Source organism: Pipistrellus hanaki (assembly GCF_964339955.1).
Source record: "Pipistrellus hanaki genome assembly, chromosome: 17".
Taxonomy (NCBI): Eukaryota; Metazoa; Chordata; class Mammalia; order Chiroptera; family Vespertilionidae; genus Pipistrellus; species Pipistrellus hanaki.
Window position 1 is genome coordinate 24,995,502 of NC_140519.1, and position 18,044 is coordinate 25,013,545.

General features: G+C 42.5%; 1 protein-coding gene across 1 annotated transcript in view; it reads right to left on the reverse strand.

The window, feature by feature from the left end:
* Positions 1 to 549: 549 nt before the first annotated feature.
* XKR4 (XK related 4) overlaps positions 550 to 18,044 on the reverse strand; it is a 262,353-nt gene continuing 244,858 nt past the window's right edge. The window contains exon 3 of the mRNA XM_084864907.1: positions 550 to 3,059. Coding sequence (XP_084721033.1) covers positions 2,113 to 3,059 — 947 coding nt within the window. The 3' untranslated portion in view covers positions 550 to 2,112. The remainder of the gene's footprint in view (positions 3,060 to 18,044) is intronic.

Below are 18,044 nucleotides of genomic sequence, written 5' to 3' on the forward strand. Positions count from 1 at the left end.
CCTATGTTGAATGCTCTACCATTTCCTGTGGATGTCATCGCGGGGACAGCAGTCTCTGCAGGGCACACCCATTACAGGTTGTGGCTACAGACCTTGATTATTGGACAGTCCCAAGAACTGGATAATGAAGCTAAACTGACTGCTTTTCATTTTTACTTAGAGCCTTCACCAATATGTCAGTTGGGTTCATATAAACCAGGGAAGGAAATTTAAGACATCTTCTACTGTGGTCAAGTTTGCCATAATGGGTGGATGAAAGTAACCATTTACATCTCTGATTTCCTGCGAAGCCATGGCCAGTCTTGACAAGCCCTTTCTAGTTAAGTTGATTCTCTCATCCCCTGATATCCTGACTGCACCCCTGGCCAGGCTCCTGGGGACACAGACATGGCACACAGTAGGGTGGATCTTGCAAAAGACAAGTGTTCTCAATAAGCCAAGGCAGACTGAGGGAATTTGTGGACCCGGTTTCATCCCAAGTAATTGTGATACTTACAGTAATTTTAAATAGTTCCAGGTCTATTAAAAAAAAAAGTGATGATGCCTCTATGCATACCCTATATTTCTTTATTACAAAAATATTGAAATAATCCATGAGTTATTCCACTCTGCACCAATTACAAAAAAATACTATCAAAGTTTGACCGGCACTTTTAATGCAACAAAAAAGCACCATGACCGAGGACACTGGGAACAGAAAACGGGGAACGCTTACTTGCTGTACGGAGGTATTTAAAACCAGAAGCTCGTGGTAAGGGTACAACTTTACAAAGGATTCAAATACAAATCTTAGCTGAACCTAGTGATAAGCCCTCAATCAGTTCAGAAGGGTTTTCCCCCTACCATATTCTCTTGTCTGCTCATACTTACTAAAAAGTGTCCCAACGCCTCTAAAAGACACATCACTTTGACCTTGAATTGGTGGTGGTGGGGGAGTCTGTACACAGTGGAGAACTTGAAGAATGTTCATTCCTGTTTCCGCCTCTGTGGGGCTCATGCCACTCCATCTCAGTTATCCAGGGCTTCCAGGTGCATCCTGGGATAGGATGGTGTTTGGCACTAGAAAGATGAGGCATGGCGTGTACTGGAACTGTGCCTGCCTGTGCTCAGGCAGAGCCACGCCTTCTGAGACCTGACACATCCAGTTCCAGCCCGGTCCTCTCTCGCCAATCTGCTCTTATGTTCCAATGTGCACTGCTCAGGCCGGGAAATCAGATGCTCCTTTTGCCTTTCCCCCCACTTTCTCTTCCTGTGTTTATTATTAAATCTTTGCAATTGAACACTGAATCACAATTACCATTTAATTTATATCACTAAGTTATCGAGCCCCTTGGTCTTACCCAACGCCATCCATGTGCTGCATCGGACTTCTGTCATTAAAGATGTTCTCAAGTGAAAACTTAAGATTAAAAAAAAAAACACAAAAAAATACACCAATCCTGACATGTGTTGAAAATGAACCATCCCTTCACCTCTAATACACGTGTAAACACATTTGAGTTTGCTGTCCACTGGACAGGCTTTTCACACATTGGTTTCCAAATGAGCATAGTTTATGAATTCTTTTCTAAGCAGTACTACTTTTTTTTTTCTGGAGTCTTGAGGGATATATTCTCTCTCTGTTTTAATATTCCTGTGAGAATCAGAGCTTTTCACCAAGAAAAATCACCTAAGCTATTTTGACAGAGGACTGGTGGTGTTGTGTGTGTGTGTGTTAGTGTACGTGTGTGCATGTTATGTGTGTGCATGTAAGACAATATATTTTGACGCAAAGATCAGTTAATTTCATCAAAACACCCTATTGATCAGAGGCAACGTTTTCCATATTCGTAGGACCCTCCGGTGGATGCGCTGAAAGACAGTGTAGGAGAAGTTGGTAGCAACCAGGAGTCCTCCCAGTGGCAGGAGACTGTCGGGGCAGCTGTTTGATTTGAAAGAAGACCAGCAGCAGGCAGTCAGCTGATGGAGGGTCAGACAGTAACCATGACAACGACGGTCAGACTACAAGCATGACAGCTCATTTCCCTACTCTTAGGATGGAGTTTCATTATTGCCACACGCCTGCCACCACCCTTTATCTGGCAGTTGTGGCTCCTCCAGTGTCTTTTTGTTTCATAAAGTGGTTTCATACTCCAACCGCTCCTGAATCAGGGCATCGTCTTTGTACTGCAGCCTTGGAGGAGACGGGGAACATTCAAAGGCTAAAATGGCCTTCCGGAGGCTTCGGTCCAAAACATGTCTCTCCCATGCTGGGTACCTATTCCTGAACAGGTCAATTTTAATGACAGATTCTTCAATCCGTGGCGGGCGCGACGATGGGGTGGATGGGGCTGTGGGCCTCACCTGAAAGACAGGCACACAGCCATCCCGCTCTGTAAATTTCTGGTCGCGGTCACTGGCCACGCTGCGGTTGTTGGAGATGGACCGCAGCGTGCTCGAGGCCACCTCGGGAGGCAGGGTGAAGGCAGCGACGGGATCCTCACAAGCACAACTTGGTGACTGCCCGAATCTGGGTCCATTGGGGTGAAAGAAGGCATAATACATCAGCATGAAGACCACGCCCGTCAAAAAGCTGCTGAACACCACACACAGCGCGGGGATGGCAAATGCATCTGCAATCTGAGGGGCCTTGTAGAGGTACCAGAGGGCGCTCAAGGCGGTATTTTCTAAAAGGATCACAAAGTAGTAAATGAAGAGCCTGCAGCGTGTCCTGCCTTCCTTGACGTTGAACCAGCTGAAGATGTAGATGATCCCCACCACCATGTCGAACACAATCTCTTCCCATTTGGTGATACAGAACTCTGTCTCACAGTGGACGATCCAGAAGGTCATGATGCACCAGTGAAGGACGATGAAGATCCCAAAGTACAGCTGGAAAACCGAGGCGAAGAGGGCAAAGGTGATGACCCTGGCAGCGATGGTGAAGAAGTGCCAGCAGAACTGGATGACGACCGCCATGTAGCTGATGGGCTTCTTGTCATCTCGAGAGTCCCGGAGGGCCTTCTGGTAGGAGGCCAAGGCCCAAGCCAAGGACACCAGGGAGGCTGCCGCTGTGAAACCTACAAAGGCAAATGGGAAGACATTCTGTCAAAAGTGAGACGCAGTGTTGCCTCCTGAAAATAGTCAAGTGGGTTGGGGGGCTTGAGACAGATAGGCTAGCTTTGACCTCAGCGAAGGTTGTCATTTCTTTTGAGTTTTAACTGGGCCAAACACTCAGAGGGGGTTCCGAGTGTCTGTCCTCGGTGGGACCCAACCACATGAAGAAGTCATGAACTAACCATGAAATGTAGGATCTGGAAATGGGGTGTGGATTAACTTCCATGTATTTGGTGTACATACACTCAGGAGGTAGTTTTGTGTAGTGGGAATATAGCCGTGGGTTGGAGGTTAACAAGATGGGGTTGCTGTTTTTACTTTGCCACTTATTACCTGCATGACTTTAGATAATTGTTTAAAGTAGTGTCCTCATTTATAAAGTAGATGATCTCTAAGGCTCCCAGTCAGCTTTGAGCATCTGTGATCTAAAAGCATGAACAGTCCCAGGAAACTCGAGGGGCTAGCTGATTTACCATTCTGCTTCTAAACAAGAAAGTTGACTTAAGAATAAGAAAAGGAGCCCTAGCCGGTCTGGCTTGGTGGATAGAGCATCAGCCTGTGGACTGAAGGGTCTTGGGTTCTATTCTGGTCAAGGGCACATGCCTGAGTTGTGGGCTTGATCCCCAGTGGGAGGCATGCAGAAGGTAGCTGATTAATGATTCTCATCATTGATATTTCTATCTCTCTCTCCCTCTTCCTTCCTCTCTGAAATCAATAAAAATACATTTTAAAAAAAGAATAAGAAAAGGAGTCCATAGAACCTCGTTGGCAGTGTTTCTTGTGATACCTGCTGTGCAGTTTGTCCCTCATATAATCTGACACTTGCTCCTACAGCTTTTGTATATTCTTTGCTGTCTTTGCTGAGTGAGAAATGTCTGCTCACTCTCATCTCTGAATCTTTCATAAGTTAAAGATTATACAGAAATCACTCCTCAACTACTTCTCTCCTTGTTTGATGAGCCCCATTTGGTTAGTATTCCTTCTCAAAGTATGTTTCCAAAATTTAAAAAATCACTTGTGCTGCTTCCTTTCACTTTGTCTGAAACATCACCTCGAAGGTCCAGATGTCCACAGGGCTCACTAAAAACACACTGGCCTCTTTTAGGAGGGAGATGGTTTGGGAATTCCACTCTGCCACTGAAATGTTACACCAATTTGCATCGCAGCTGGTGTACTTATTGAGTTGTACCAAGACTTACCGAGACTACAAATAGTTTTGTGTTCTGCTGGCTTTTCTTCACCAGACTCTTACTCATCATAACCAGGCCACCTTATAGTCTTCTCCCGCTATGGAAGCAATAGGAGGGGATTGCCAAGAACTTGTACTTTCTTTTTGTTATATTTCAATAGAGAAGAGCTGTTGTCTCTGGTTCTTAAAAATGAATTTAACAAATGACTCTTCTGGAAAAGAGCCACATTAATTGATAGAAAAAAAAATTCAACCTCAATAGTTATTTCTTACTTATTCTTCTTGAGTAAGATGAATTCCAAAGAATAATTATCGATAAAGAAATTAACACCTAGGTCTCATATCTATTCCCAATAAAGTCCGTAGAAAATCTCATCCTACACTGGACCTTCAGTTTTTCTCTGGTCAGCACAAAATCCTTTATTACCGTAACTCTCAGGCAGTTAAGGCAATATTTTTAGGTCAGTTGGAGACCAGTACACAAAGGAGTTTATGTTAATGTAATTTCTACACGGTGGAAACATATTCGCCAATGATACCTAAATTATATAGCAAATTTGTAAGTGAAAAGAGAAGAAAGGAGAAAATGTTTACAAAAGAAAGAAGGTTAAGGGATAGGAAATAAAAGGTGATGGAATAAAGGTGAATTATGTACTTATTATAGTTTAGAATATAAGAACAGAAGTCGTGCAATTTTAAGTCTAACACCTTGTATTGTATAGAAGCCATTCATGACCTTGCTCTTTGCCAGTATGTACTATTAGCAAAGGTACTAACTGCTTCTTGAATAGACTGTGTTCTCTTTATGCTTTTAAGCTGTGAATGGATTGCAGCTTCTCCACAGGCACAGCTTCCTTCTTTTACCAACCCACATCCTGTAGGACAGTGTTTAAGCACAGTGCCACCTTCAGGAAGATCCAGCATGGTCCGCCAGGCTTGGCCAAAACAGTGGAGTGGACTGATCAGGGTACCAGTTTGCATAGTAAAATGCTATAAAAGGCTGTTTGTCAAAGCAGTGAAAAAGGGTAAAAAACAGCATCATAAAATTATCTGTTGTCATATTTAAAAGAATTAGAAAATAAGGTTGGTTCAAATTCTTTTGCAATTTTCATACCTTTTATTAATTCAGCCTGCTTTGACATTCAAGGAACTTGTTAAGACACTATTCTGACAGTAGAAAACGAATATTTTTCTATCAGTCTTGCTTTCTCTGTATCTTACAATTTTTAAGACATACCAATGATATATGTGATAAGGGGTTAATTTCCAAAATATATAAAGAAATCATACAATTCAACAGGAGAAAGACAAGCAATCCAATTAAAAAATGGGTAAAGAACCTGAATAGACACTTCTCCAACTAGAACATATAATGGCCAAGAGATATATGAAAAAAAGCTCAATGTCACTAATTATCAGAGAGATGCAAATTAAAACCACAAGGAGGTATCACCTCACACCTGCTAGAATGGCTACTATCAATAAATTAACAAATAACAAGTTCTGGTGAGGATGTGGAGAAAAGGGAACCCTAGTACATTGCTGGTGGGAATGCTGACTGGTGCAGCCCCTATGGAAAACAGTATGGCGTTCCCTCAAAAAATTAAAAATGGAACTGTTGTTTGACCTAGTGGTCCCACTTGGGACCATATCCTAAGAAACACCAAAACACCAATAAAAAAAAAAAAATACACACTTCTATGTCCATAGCAACACAATTTTATAATAGCTGAGGTCTGAAAACAGCTAAGTGCCCATCAGAAGATGACTGGATAAAAAAGCTGTGGTACATTTATACAATATAATACTATGCAGCAGTAAAAACGAAAGGATCTATTACCCTTTGAGACAGCATGGATGGGCCTGGAGATTATTATGTTAAGTGAAATATAACAAGAGAAAAATAATTATCACATGATCTCATTTATATGTGAAATCTAATGAATAAAATAAATTGATGAACAATAAAATAGGACTGTAGACATGGAAGAATGGAACAGACTGATAGATCTCAGAGAGCAGAAGAATGGGAAGAGATTAATCAAAGAATTTATTTGCATAGCCCATGGACACAGACAAGAGTGAGGTGAAGGTCTAAGGTGGGGTGGGAGCTAAGTGGAGGGGGATCCCAGGGTGGAAATTAGGAGACATCTGTAATACCCTCAATAATAAAAATAATTTTTTAAAGAAGAAGTATGAATCATGACCAATTACTTTATGAATTCTCCGACTTAGCAACAATTAGAATTTCCCTTGTTCGTTTGATTGTGATTTTCTTTATCATCTGTTTAGCAACTAGTTTTTAGAAGGCAAATATATTCCTGAACAGAAAACATAGGGCCATTCTAGAGTTACTCCTCATTACAAATTTATACCTGTCATGAAATGTTTAGTTCTTAGTTTTTACAAAACACTGTGAAATAAAATCTGTATGCCTGTCATGTGGTTTGATGTCTGGGTGTAAAGAAGAATTCCTGGAAATCCCCAGAGAATGTGTTAGAGGATTGAGGATTTACAGCCTACTTTTCTAAATGTACAGAGTCCGGGGAGTTGAACCAACTACTCTAATTCTATGACTTTTCAACAAACAAAATGAGTCCATCTCTTTCCTTCTCCTGTTGAAGGAAATAACCACAGCCCTTCCCCCTCAACAGGCTAGCCAAAGGTTAGTCTCAGGGAAACATCTGGCCACTGGCCCATCTTCACAACCAAACTGCAGCTGGTGAGAAGGAGCTCTTCTTTTTAGCTTAAAGAGTTGTTGTTATATAAAACTTCTGACATAAACAAAAAGCAGAGAGAAGAATACCATAGATGTACCCTTCAGATGCAGCATCAACTAAAGTCTTTTACCGAGTTCTCAACTCCATCTTAAGGCAAGCATAACTTTTGGCCAGCAGGGGGACCCCTCTCGATGGAGTCCTGGATCCACTCCTTCCTGAATCTTCCTGCATCTACCGGTCCCTGAATGCTCTTTTCTCCCCAACTGACAGACAGAAGAACTGTGTTGAAAGTTGATTGGCTACCAGCTGGTGTTTCATTGCACATCTATGGCAGCCTGACCTGGTAACTCTCTGGGCCACCTGAACACCTGGATCACGTTGGTGAGCCTCTCTGTGCTCCAGCCACATTGCCATCTCTCCAGTCCTCACAGGCTGAATGAGACCACATTTTCTGCCCAGAGCCAGGAAAGGCTGTGCTCTCCTTGGAAAGTCACCTTTCAGTTTTGGGGGTAAGCATTATTCCTTTCCGCAGGGAAGCCTGTCCTTGCCCCTAATCTAAATCCAATCACCTGGTTTTAAGTGCCACAACACTGCACTTGCTTGTTCTAGATAGCATACCTTAGCCCAACCGTTGTGGTCCTCTACCTGTGCGGGTGCTGATGGGCATGTCTCCCCATCTTTGGCTGACCGCTGTGTCCCCAGCATCTGTCACTCTGCTTGTGCAGCAATTTTTGAAATGAGTACATTTGTCATCCCGTGGCTGGATGTCATACTGTTTCCCTATCTGGTCACCATTTTGATTGCAAACATGTTGCTGTCCCTTCCTTTCTCACCATTTCTCTATCCTGCCTGTCAATTTCAATATTTTGGGGAGAAATTTAAAGTATGTTTTCACCAATAGTTTGGGAACGAATGATTTACAAGATAAACCCTCTTTGTCTATGGAGGTGAAACTATGCTATGACCATTCATAACATATTCAGTCTGTTCATCACAAACATGATAATTTTCCCCCCACTAATAGTACAATCCCTGAACAAACAAACAAACAACAAACAACAAAAACAAAAACCAACCACTGAATTTTAGATGAAAGCATAATATTGGGTTCTTATAGTCAAAGAACTTAATGATTTTCTTAATGAATCGAAGCTCAGAATCACAGACAAAAGAAGGAATAAGCATTTGTTGGGTCCTTATTTTGTGCAGTGATGTGCTCGGTACCTACATCCTTCATCCAATTTAAATTTTGTGATGACACCTATAGGCAAGCACTGTTTTTGCACTCAGGAAGAGAGGTTAAATGACTTGCCCAAGATCATGTAATTAGCAAGAAGGGCAGGCATCCAATTGCATAAATTCACAATTCTAAACCCCACAATATGGTATGGTTATCTGTACCGACAAGTGGGAAGGTGAGTTCTCGAATCTCCCACAATATAAACTCATGAGATAACAACATGGAGGGATGTCAATGACCCCGTAATAATGCCATCTCTTTAGCATCTGACCCCCCAATCTCCAAGCATCTGACTCCCAAGAGACTCCCATCACACTCCTCCTTCAAGCTCAGAGCAACTAAATTTGTCCCCAGGCCATTTTGGATTAACTTCACAAAATGAACCAGAAGCACAAGATCCTGAGAGGAAAACCATACTATTCATTTCTTCCTATTTTCTGAACTTAAACAGCTCACTTAGTTTTCCTGGATTTTCACCTAAAAAAAAAAAAAAAAAAAAAAATACTGCCCGATTTGAGCTGATCCAAGAGTAGCAGGTCATAAAAGGAATCCTGAGAAACAGAACGGTTTTCTGTTTCTTCAGCATGCAGAGCTTGTCTCTTAGGTAGACGTGAAAGGCAGTAGCTCCACTTGGCTGGGCTCCTATTTGAATACACCCAGTTGAAAGAATGTAACAATTGGGAAAAAATGTAAAGCCTTCTGGGCTCTCATCTTTGTTGAGTGCAGGTGAAGGTAAGGAAGGCAAGACAAGCTCCACTGGGCTTAAGGGCTTCTAAATCTTCTTGCACTGAAACCATTCATCTCTGGTTTAAACCTTGCAATATTCTTACTAAAAATACTCAAATGCTCTAATATAGTCAGTCTGGGCAGGGATATGCATTCTTTTTGTAAGCCATTCTGAGGATTTCAAGTTCTTTGCAAATCAAATTGTAAGGCTGTTAAAGGGTTGATAAGGGAGACACTGAATTGAAATTTAAAAAATGGTTACTATGAAAGTAGTTGAAAAAAGTTGTTGGGAGAGGCAAAGTGTCCCTCCTCCTCCTCCTCCTCCTCCTTCTCCTCTTTCTCTTTCTTCTCCTTCTTCTTCAGTTTATTTTTTATTGTTGACATTATTATATATATTCCCTATTTCCCCCCACCACCACCCACCTCACGCCCCACTCCAGGCCTTCACCAAACTACTGTCTGTGTCCATGGGTTATGAATCTATGCATATAAGTTCCCCCCAACCCCCTCCCCTCTGAGTTCTGTCAGTCTGGTCCATGCACCCATGCATCTGGACCTATTTGCTCATCAGTTCAGTTTGTTCATTAGATTCTGCATATAGGTGAGATCATGTGATATTTGTTTTGCTCCAACTGGCTTATTTCACTTAGCATAATGGTTCCCAGGTCCATCCATGCTGTTGCAAAGAGTAAGAAATCCTTCTTTTTGATAGCTGCATAGCATTCCATTGTGTAGATGTACCACAGACATTTTATCTATTCATCTGCTGCTGGGCACTTGGGCTGTTTTCAGATCTTAGCTACTGTCAATAATGCTGCTATGAACATAGGGGTACATACATTGCTCCTGATTGGTGTTTCAGGATTCTTGGGATGTATTCCCAGGAGTGGAATCATTTGCAACATGAAGGGCAAGAGGGCTCGCGTGTGCGGGCTGGTCTCCCGCAGGCTTTATTCTGTCCCTGCCTGTGGAGGGCCAGCCCCTGTCCCTGACAGGGCATCTGAGACAGAATCTTCCCTTGTTTCTCCTTTCCTATACTCCCAAGGTGCCTTTGCAGTCTGCCACATGTAGGAATTTGATGGACCGTGTGCCACAAATCACCTGTTAGCGTCACCAGTATCAGCAGTTACTGGCCTATTTAGGGGGATCTATAATTCCATGGGGGCAGTGACAGAGTCTGGGTCTCCGGGGTTTACAATCAAGCGCTCGCTCTAATGAGGACTGCTTGCAGTCACCCACATTCAGAGTTACCCATGCTTAGAGGACTTGGAAGCGAGCCCAGAAGATGGGAGATGGGACCCAGCTGTGTCCCGGGTAAATAAAGCTAAGGCGAGTGAGGCATGCTTGGGGTGGGTGGCATGGGGTGGAGGCAGAGCCAAGGATCTGGGGCGTGTGTGATGTCCATGATGCTATGAAGTGGCCTGCGTATGTGTGCTCATGGACAGCGGCAGCGGCAGCTCCTTTTTGGTAGGGGAGAGGTAAGAGTCTGTTTAAATGGGGCTCTGCTACCTTGGAGAGAGGAAGGAGGAAAGAACACCCGTGATGGGAGCGTTTCCAAAGGGGAGGCCACGGAGGGAATGCAGGGAGAATACATCGGTGCCATTTGTGCGGATGTGCGGTTGGCAGCATCTTCCAGGGACCAGGGGCTCAGCCTCAGCTCCTCCCCACCTTCCTGCCTCCCTCTGTCCTTCCTCCAGCAAAATTCTGTAACACCTATTAAGTGCCAGGCCCGGAGGCACTGGCAGTCTCTGGGAGACGGGCATTTATATGCAGCACGCAGATTTCCAACCTGGATGGGAAGGGTGGAGCAGAGAGAGAAAGGCTTTGTCCTGAGGTTCTGTCCTGGAGGGGAAGGCAGCTCAAAAAGAGATGGCAGGTGCCAGGCCTGCAGGCGTGGCTGAGGCCAGAGAGGGGAGTTTGAGGAGGTGCAGGGAGCTGGCTAGAGGACATGGACCTGATATACCAGAACAGGACTTGGATGTGGGGCTCCTCGGAGGCGATGGCACCTACAGCAGCCTCAGGGACAGGTGTGCGAACCCTGAGGTGGCAGGGTGCAAATGGGGGCCTCTCCAGGCAGAGATGGGAGGCTTTGCAATACATCCAGGGAACACAGCACCGAGGAGCAAGGAGACTTCAGACCTACCAGCTGTGTGACTCTGGGAAAGTCACTTGACTTTGAAGGAGAATTAATGAAATTGTGTCTATTCAAGTATTTTGTATCACTTCTGGCCTTTTGGCTGAGATCAAGTGCAAAGTATTTGCTGAGAAAGACTTAATATATAAATAGGGGGAAAAAAACCTTCCTATATAAATATTAGTCATTACAAACCCTAGCTTTCTTCTCAATTTTGCCCTCTTCTGCCTCCCCCCTCCCCTCTCTCACTCCCCAACTCTTTTATGCATGGATGTAAAGGACCTGTTACCTGAGGATGTTGGCTTTAATAGAATAAGGACAGAAAAAGCATAGAATTAAAGACATTTCCTTCACAGGCATTAAAGAAATTCTTTTGACAGGATACTATTTCTAACACTCACTTTGAAGTTGGAGGAAAAATAGGCGGCATTATTTATGTAGGTGGACTATGCACTTCATTTTATTTGGGTTAAAGACTGATAAAAAAAAAAAGAGGCCACTCGGTTGGAAAGAAGGAGAGGATGTAGGGGAATGGATTGAGGGTTTGCAGGAAAGGTTGAGGCAGCTTTTGAAGGGCCGGTTTTGGGAAATCCCAGGACAGTATTAGTTCTTAGGAGAATTCCTGAGGAGCTGCATGGCTTAGCTTAGAGCAGGGATGACCTCGAACCCCAGGACCTCCAGGTTCCGATCTCCAGGCCCCAGATGGTTCCCTCCCAAGGCTGGGAAGAAGGTGATGGGCAGGGAAGGGTCTAGGAGAAAGGGGGCTGGCTGGAGGACAGCGAGGGAGAATGGATGGCTGCCCCCTAACTATAATGAGGCCCTTGGGAAGGGCAATAGACACTTCAGTTCTCTGCTTTTGATTTGCTTACTTTTCCTGTTTTTTTTTTTTTTTAATATATTTTATTGATTTTACACAGAGAGGAATTGAGAGGGACAGAGAGTTAGAAACGTCAATGAGAGAGAAACACCCACCAGCTGCCTCCTGCACACCCCCCACTGGGGATGTGCCCGCAACGAAGGTACACGCCCTTGACCGGAATCGAACCCGGGACCTTTCAGTCCGCAGGCCGATGCTCTATCCACTGAGCCAAACAGGTCCCGGCTACTTTTCCTGGTTTTAGTCCTCAAACAATTTTTGCTAGAAATGGATGCCCATTTAAAGTATCTTGCTTCTTCTAAGATGTAGCTTTCTTTAAGGAAGAGGCCTCTTTTGGGGGGTGTGGGTTGGGACCCGCAGCTCCTGCCGGATTTCCCCGTGCTTTCTAGCCCAGCAACAGCTTTCTAGGTGATTTACAAAAGAAATGACTCCATACTCGGAGGACACATATACTGGTAGCATCACCTGTTCCTACGGTTGGACGGGCTCAGAGGAAGCGCACTCTGCAAGGAGGACCCCAGGCCTCACAGATGGCCCAAAGTCAGCCTTCTCAGCCACCCCTTCCTCACGCTCTCTGCCCCTGCAGGACCCGAGTCCTTTCCCCTCTCCTCTTTAGGGGTCCCCTGGCAAACTCCTACACCGCTGCCTCTGTGCTTCTGAGAAAGGAAAGCCCGAGAGGAAAGGCCATAAGAGCATCTGCTAACATGATGACGGTGGCCTTGTAGAGCAGAGGAACCAGCTGCTCTCTTTCCATGAGCCATGTCTTTTGGAAAACCTATCCTGCCCTCTTCTCACTGTCACCCGGAATCTGCTCTTCGGTGCTCCCTGAGCACCTCATGCACACTTTAACTTTAACGTTCAAGCTACTTATGAGCCTTTCTCTTTCTGTGGAATCTATGCAAGTATGGACGGAGCTCTGTTCTTGCGCTACTTCGAGAGACTCAGAAAACACCTAGCACACTTGATAATTACTTGATAAATTGCACTGAAATGAACCGAACTGAACTTGGAGATGTTTTGAATTGAAGTATTGTTCAGATGCCATTCTTGCCTATAATAAAGAGGCACAAATGACCTGAATCTGGGACTATTTATTAGCGGCGTGGGGCTGTGCCAGCCCTCAGGGACAGAGTGTGTAACTCACAAATCACCAAGATTCCAATGTGCACTCCTTCCCTGACCTGGACCTGCTCCTAATAGGATAGAAAAAAATTAAGTGCATGCCATTACCAGGTGTAAAGGTTTTTCAATTAGAATTCTGTATCCTAGGAAAGTAAAAGAATAGTAATTTCCCAAGGCAGACTCCTTTAAATGGAAATGACCAAGTCCAGATTCAAGGCTCCCTCCAAATCTTCTAAAATTGACTAGAATAAATTATTTCAAGCTTTCTAAATGCAAAGATGTGTGATTTTAAAAATTGTATTAAGGGAAATTTAAATGGAAGTTTAAAAAAAATCCTGGGATTACACCACATGGCTCAGAATTTTTCAATTAGTATAATGCAAGGAACAGTACAATTTGGAAAGGCTGATATGCAAGTAGTCCAATATCCATTACATAATCACTCTAAAGCCAATAGGCACCATTCAGTTTATTCTGAATGATAAACTTGTAAAGAAAACTTGAAGCAGGTAATTATCAAATAAACATAACTAAGTAAATGATTAATAAAGAATAACTAAGAAAGAGTAACACCACACCTGTGCTAGTATTATTATTCTAATAGAATATTGAAATTATGAATTCACAAGATGCTAAAGTTAACTGAATAAATAAATAAGTTAAATAAATAAGTAAAATAATTCTCACTATGGGATAAAAGCAAGCAGTACCGGTCATAGTAGAAGACTGTAAAAGTAATGAACCAGCACAATCATTGCATTTTTCATGGGGTGGGTCCACAGACTATTGTTTCTATCACAGATTTTTCAAAAATCTAAGCCAGTTTATGTACACACTAGGTCTGTAATGCATGTAGTTGTCTTCTCAGAAATGAGACATAAGAAGGGCAGGATGGACCTAAAATCAGAATCAAGGATGGCATGAAACTAGCTTTTGTTTCTTAAAAGGGAAAGGGGATGTCAAGCATGAACAGATAAGGAACTGGTGTGCATGTAAGGTGGTCTCTACATTGCAAAAAAGATCTAACCAAAATCACTGTTCTCTGCAAGGTAGTGGCCTTCCCGGGACTCAACAGTTCTTTATCAGACACAGAGAGAAAGCAGGCAGATCTGAAGACACTGTTACTGCTAAGTAGGAGTGAATGAAATCTTGAAGGACAGGATTATTGTGCATATCTGGCATGCAGTGCTTCCTTGTCTCTGTGGTCTTGAGGGGGGCACTTGGGCCTCGTGTGTGATTTCCACTGTGAGCCCTCCAACACTATCTATTTGATCTTCAGGTGGTAGAGATCTCAAACTGACTCAGGTGTCCTCTCCATCACTCCCTTTCCTAAGCCCTCCTGTGAGCTGAGCTGCATCTGCATTTTATGCATTCACGGGAGAGAGGGCACAACAAAACCTTTATCAGAATACAGGCGATATATTTGATGAGGAACCACATTCTACCCTTTCATCTTCCCAGGGCCTTGAAATAGTGGCTATTGCTCTGCTAAAAGCAAAATCCAATTCACAAATCCATATCCTGTATGAACAAATATGACAACTCTGGAAAAAGTTGCTTCAAATGTTCAAATATATGTATTTTGATAGAGGAAGATTATTTTACATGTGGTGGACATGGCCTGATTTGGAACAGTATCTAAAATAGTTTAGTGTCTTCTTTAGCTTATTATAACTTTTTTTAAAATCAGGTGCTGAACAACCAGAAAGAAGACAAGTAAGGAAACAGAGAACTTGAACAATGTAGTAATTAGACCTAACAGATATATACAGAATATTCTACCCAATAATGTCTCAGAATATACAGTTTTTTCTCAAGTACATGTGAAGCATTCTTCAGGATAAACCCTATGTTAGGCCACAAACCATGTTGAAATTATACAAAGTATCTTTTTGCTACAACGAAATAAAAGTAGAAATCAATAGTAAAGGAAAACTAGAGAATTCAAATATGTGAAAATTAGACAATACACTCTTCATGAGTCAATGGGTCAAAGAAGAAACCACAAGGGAAATTAGAAAACATCTTGGAACAAATAAAAACAAAAACACAACACACCAATATTTATGACTACACAGTGCAAAGAGGAAAATTTATAGCTGTAAATACTTATATTATAAAATAAGAAAGATCTCAAATAAAAAATCTAACATTATACCGTAAGAATCTAGAAAAATAAGAACAAACTAAACCCAGAGCTAGCAAAAGGAAATAATTAGAGCAGAGATGAATAAAATAGAAAAACAATATAGAAAAGTCAGTGAAATCAGAAAAAAAATTTTTTTTTTCAAAATTGACAAACCTTTAGCTATACTGACTAAGAAGGAAAGAAAGAAAGGAAGAAAGAAAACTTAAATGATTAAAGATGGGACTGTAAATATACAAGAACATAGCATGTGCCTGTTAGGCATCAGGAGTTCAGCAAATGTTGGTTTCCTTCTTCTCTTTGTCTCCATATGTGATCAGTCTTCCTTTGAAAGGGAACGGTGATTATTATACAATTGTCATAGATCAGTGTTGGGAGAGGATGGGAAGAGCGGCTTTGGTGGTTTGCATAGGGTCTCCTGTGAAGAGTTAAACTGTAACATCCCAGGGAACAAGGAATGATTGTCTTTGTTTTTTATCATAGGTCCAACATGCTGCTTAATAAGTGTGTAGATAATAATGACTGGATTTTGTCAACATGGCAAAATAAACATGAGAATGGCATTCACCTAGCTTTGATGACAATCTTCAGGGGGAAAAAATAGGTCATCCTGACCTTTGGGAATAGAATATGGCTTTCAGTCCTGGTAAAGCTAATACCTTATGCTTGCAGAAATCTGGAGAATAATGAAAACTAGGAAAGAGGGAATGCAAGGATCATGACCTTACTATTCATTCTTTCCTTCTTCTTGCAATGTTCTCATTTTTCTACATTGTGGGGGGACAATTTGCAGGAGCAATTGCTTTTCAGCTCTTCTGACCAACTTGCTCCTAAAACTGCTCCTCCTCCCTACAGCCCAGAGAATTCTGGGGGGACACATTTTGGGCAGTAACATCCCTTCCTCTCACCGTTACTCTCAAACTCAAGAGAAGTAGGATGGAAGAAATGAAAGAAGTCAATGAAGGTTCCCAAATTGCTGATACTAGCTATTATTTTCCTTCCCTCTTACTTTCAAGAGAAATGCATGCTCTGGTTCATACAAAAAGGGGGAAGGCACACTTAAGGATTAATACATTCATAAAATAAAGGAAAATCTCTAGGCTCCTTCCTGAATTCCAGCGGTAGCCCAAACAAAACAAAACAAAATCAGGAGAATTGTGAGCTAAAGACAGAGCAACAGCTGGTCTGGATACATAGCTGAACACTGTGTAAATAAATAATTAGAGACCAAATTAGTATTATTAGTGCATGATGGCTTTCCTTGCCAAACTGCTGCAATCAGTTGCTTTGAATTCACCCCGTCATCCTTGCAAGTTTCAGCTCCATGGCCTGATGGGTCCCAGGAGCCGTGTCACTGCAGGTGTGGAGAGCAAAAGCTCTCTTTGCTTGTGAACTGACCACACTTCTGGGACACTTTTCAAGTCCTTAAGCTGTAAATTTGCCAGAACATTACCAGAAAAGATACTTTGCCAGTCATTGTCTTTGCCAAAGATGGAGCCCTCTGGTCCCACGGTCTCAAGGATTAACCTTTGTGTGTCACATGGAAGGTGGGACATGCTTTACAAAAGGCAGGACAAAGGATATTGAGAGGAAGTTGCTTTAATCTTTTTATACGCTTATCTGTAGGTCTTTTTAGTGAGGTATCTGATAAGCTCTTTTTGCCTATTTTTTAAAAATCAGGTTGTTTGTTTTGCTATTATTGAGTTTTGCATACTTTATGTATTTTGGATAACAGTTCTTTATCACATGTGTCTTTACAAATAATTTTAGTCTTTTGCTTGTCTTCTCATTCTCTTGACATCTTTTTCACAGAGCAGACATTTTAAATTTTAATACAGTCCAGCTTATCAATTATTTCTTTCATAGGTCATGCCTTTGGTATGGCAGACAGTTTTGAGAGAAAGAGGAATTCAATTACGTTCATGTCAGATTTGCGTCCCTTTTGGACATCTATTTGGATATAGCGTACTGAGTTCAGGAGAAAGGTTTGGGCTAGTTCACTGGGTTCCTTCCTTGCCTTCCTCCCCAGAACTCATGCACTTGGACTGAAGCTCAGTTCCTCCTGAAGGCTCTGCAATCCATGCCACTGTCTCTTTTGGAGGCTCCCTCAGACGGTCATTGCGGCGTTCTTTTCAAAAATAGCAGGACGGCCTTCAGAGACAGGAAAAAGCTTCTGTTCCATGGCTTTCTGGGACCAACTTTTAGTCTCTGCCACTCAGGAAGCAAACACTTTCTACACGCACTGTTCTCAGGGGAGAGGCTTTTACACTGAGTGATTCTTGGCTTTGGATTCCCAAGTAGAGTCTGGGAAATCTTATTTTCAGCTGCAAGAAGTGCGTGAGAGAGAAATTGTTTAATTTGCATTCTCAAGAGGCTTTGGCTCAGATACTCCTGTTGGGATGACCATAGATTTTAAACCACAAAAAAAAGGAAGTTGCAGCATATGAGAAGGCAGCATAACTACTCTAGAAATCTGTAAGGTTTCAGTGCTGTGCTTTCTGCTTAAAATGTTGAGGACAGACCACATCTCAGGCTAACCACAGCGGACTTCACATGGCCACGTGGCATCTAGGCCCTGGTTTGTGTGGGGAGTTCTTCAACCTCTGGATGGGGGTTTGCCTGAGCCACAGAAGATGTCAGTAGAGAGACTTACTCAGGCTCCTGGTTTGGATCAATTCATAGCAAATGCTTAGAAATGAAGTGGAAGGAGATTCTGTTATTAACAATCTGAACAGGTGCCTCTTCCCTGATACCTGGAAAATAGTAAGTATCAACCCTAGAAACTTAGATCATC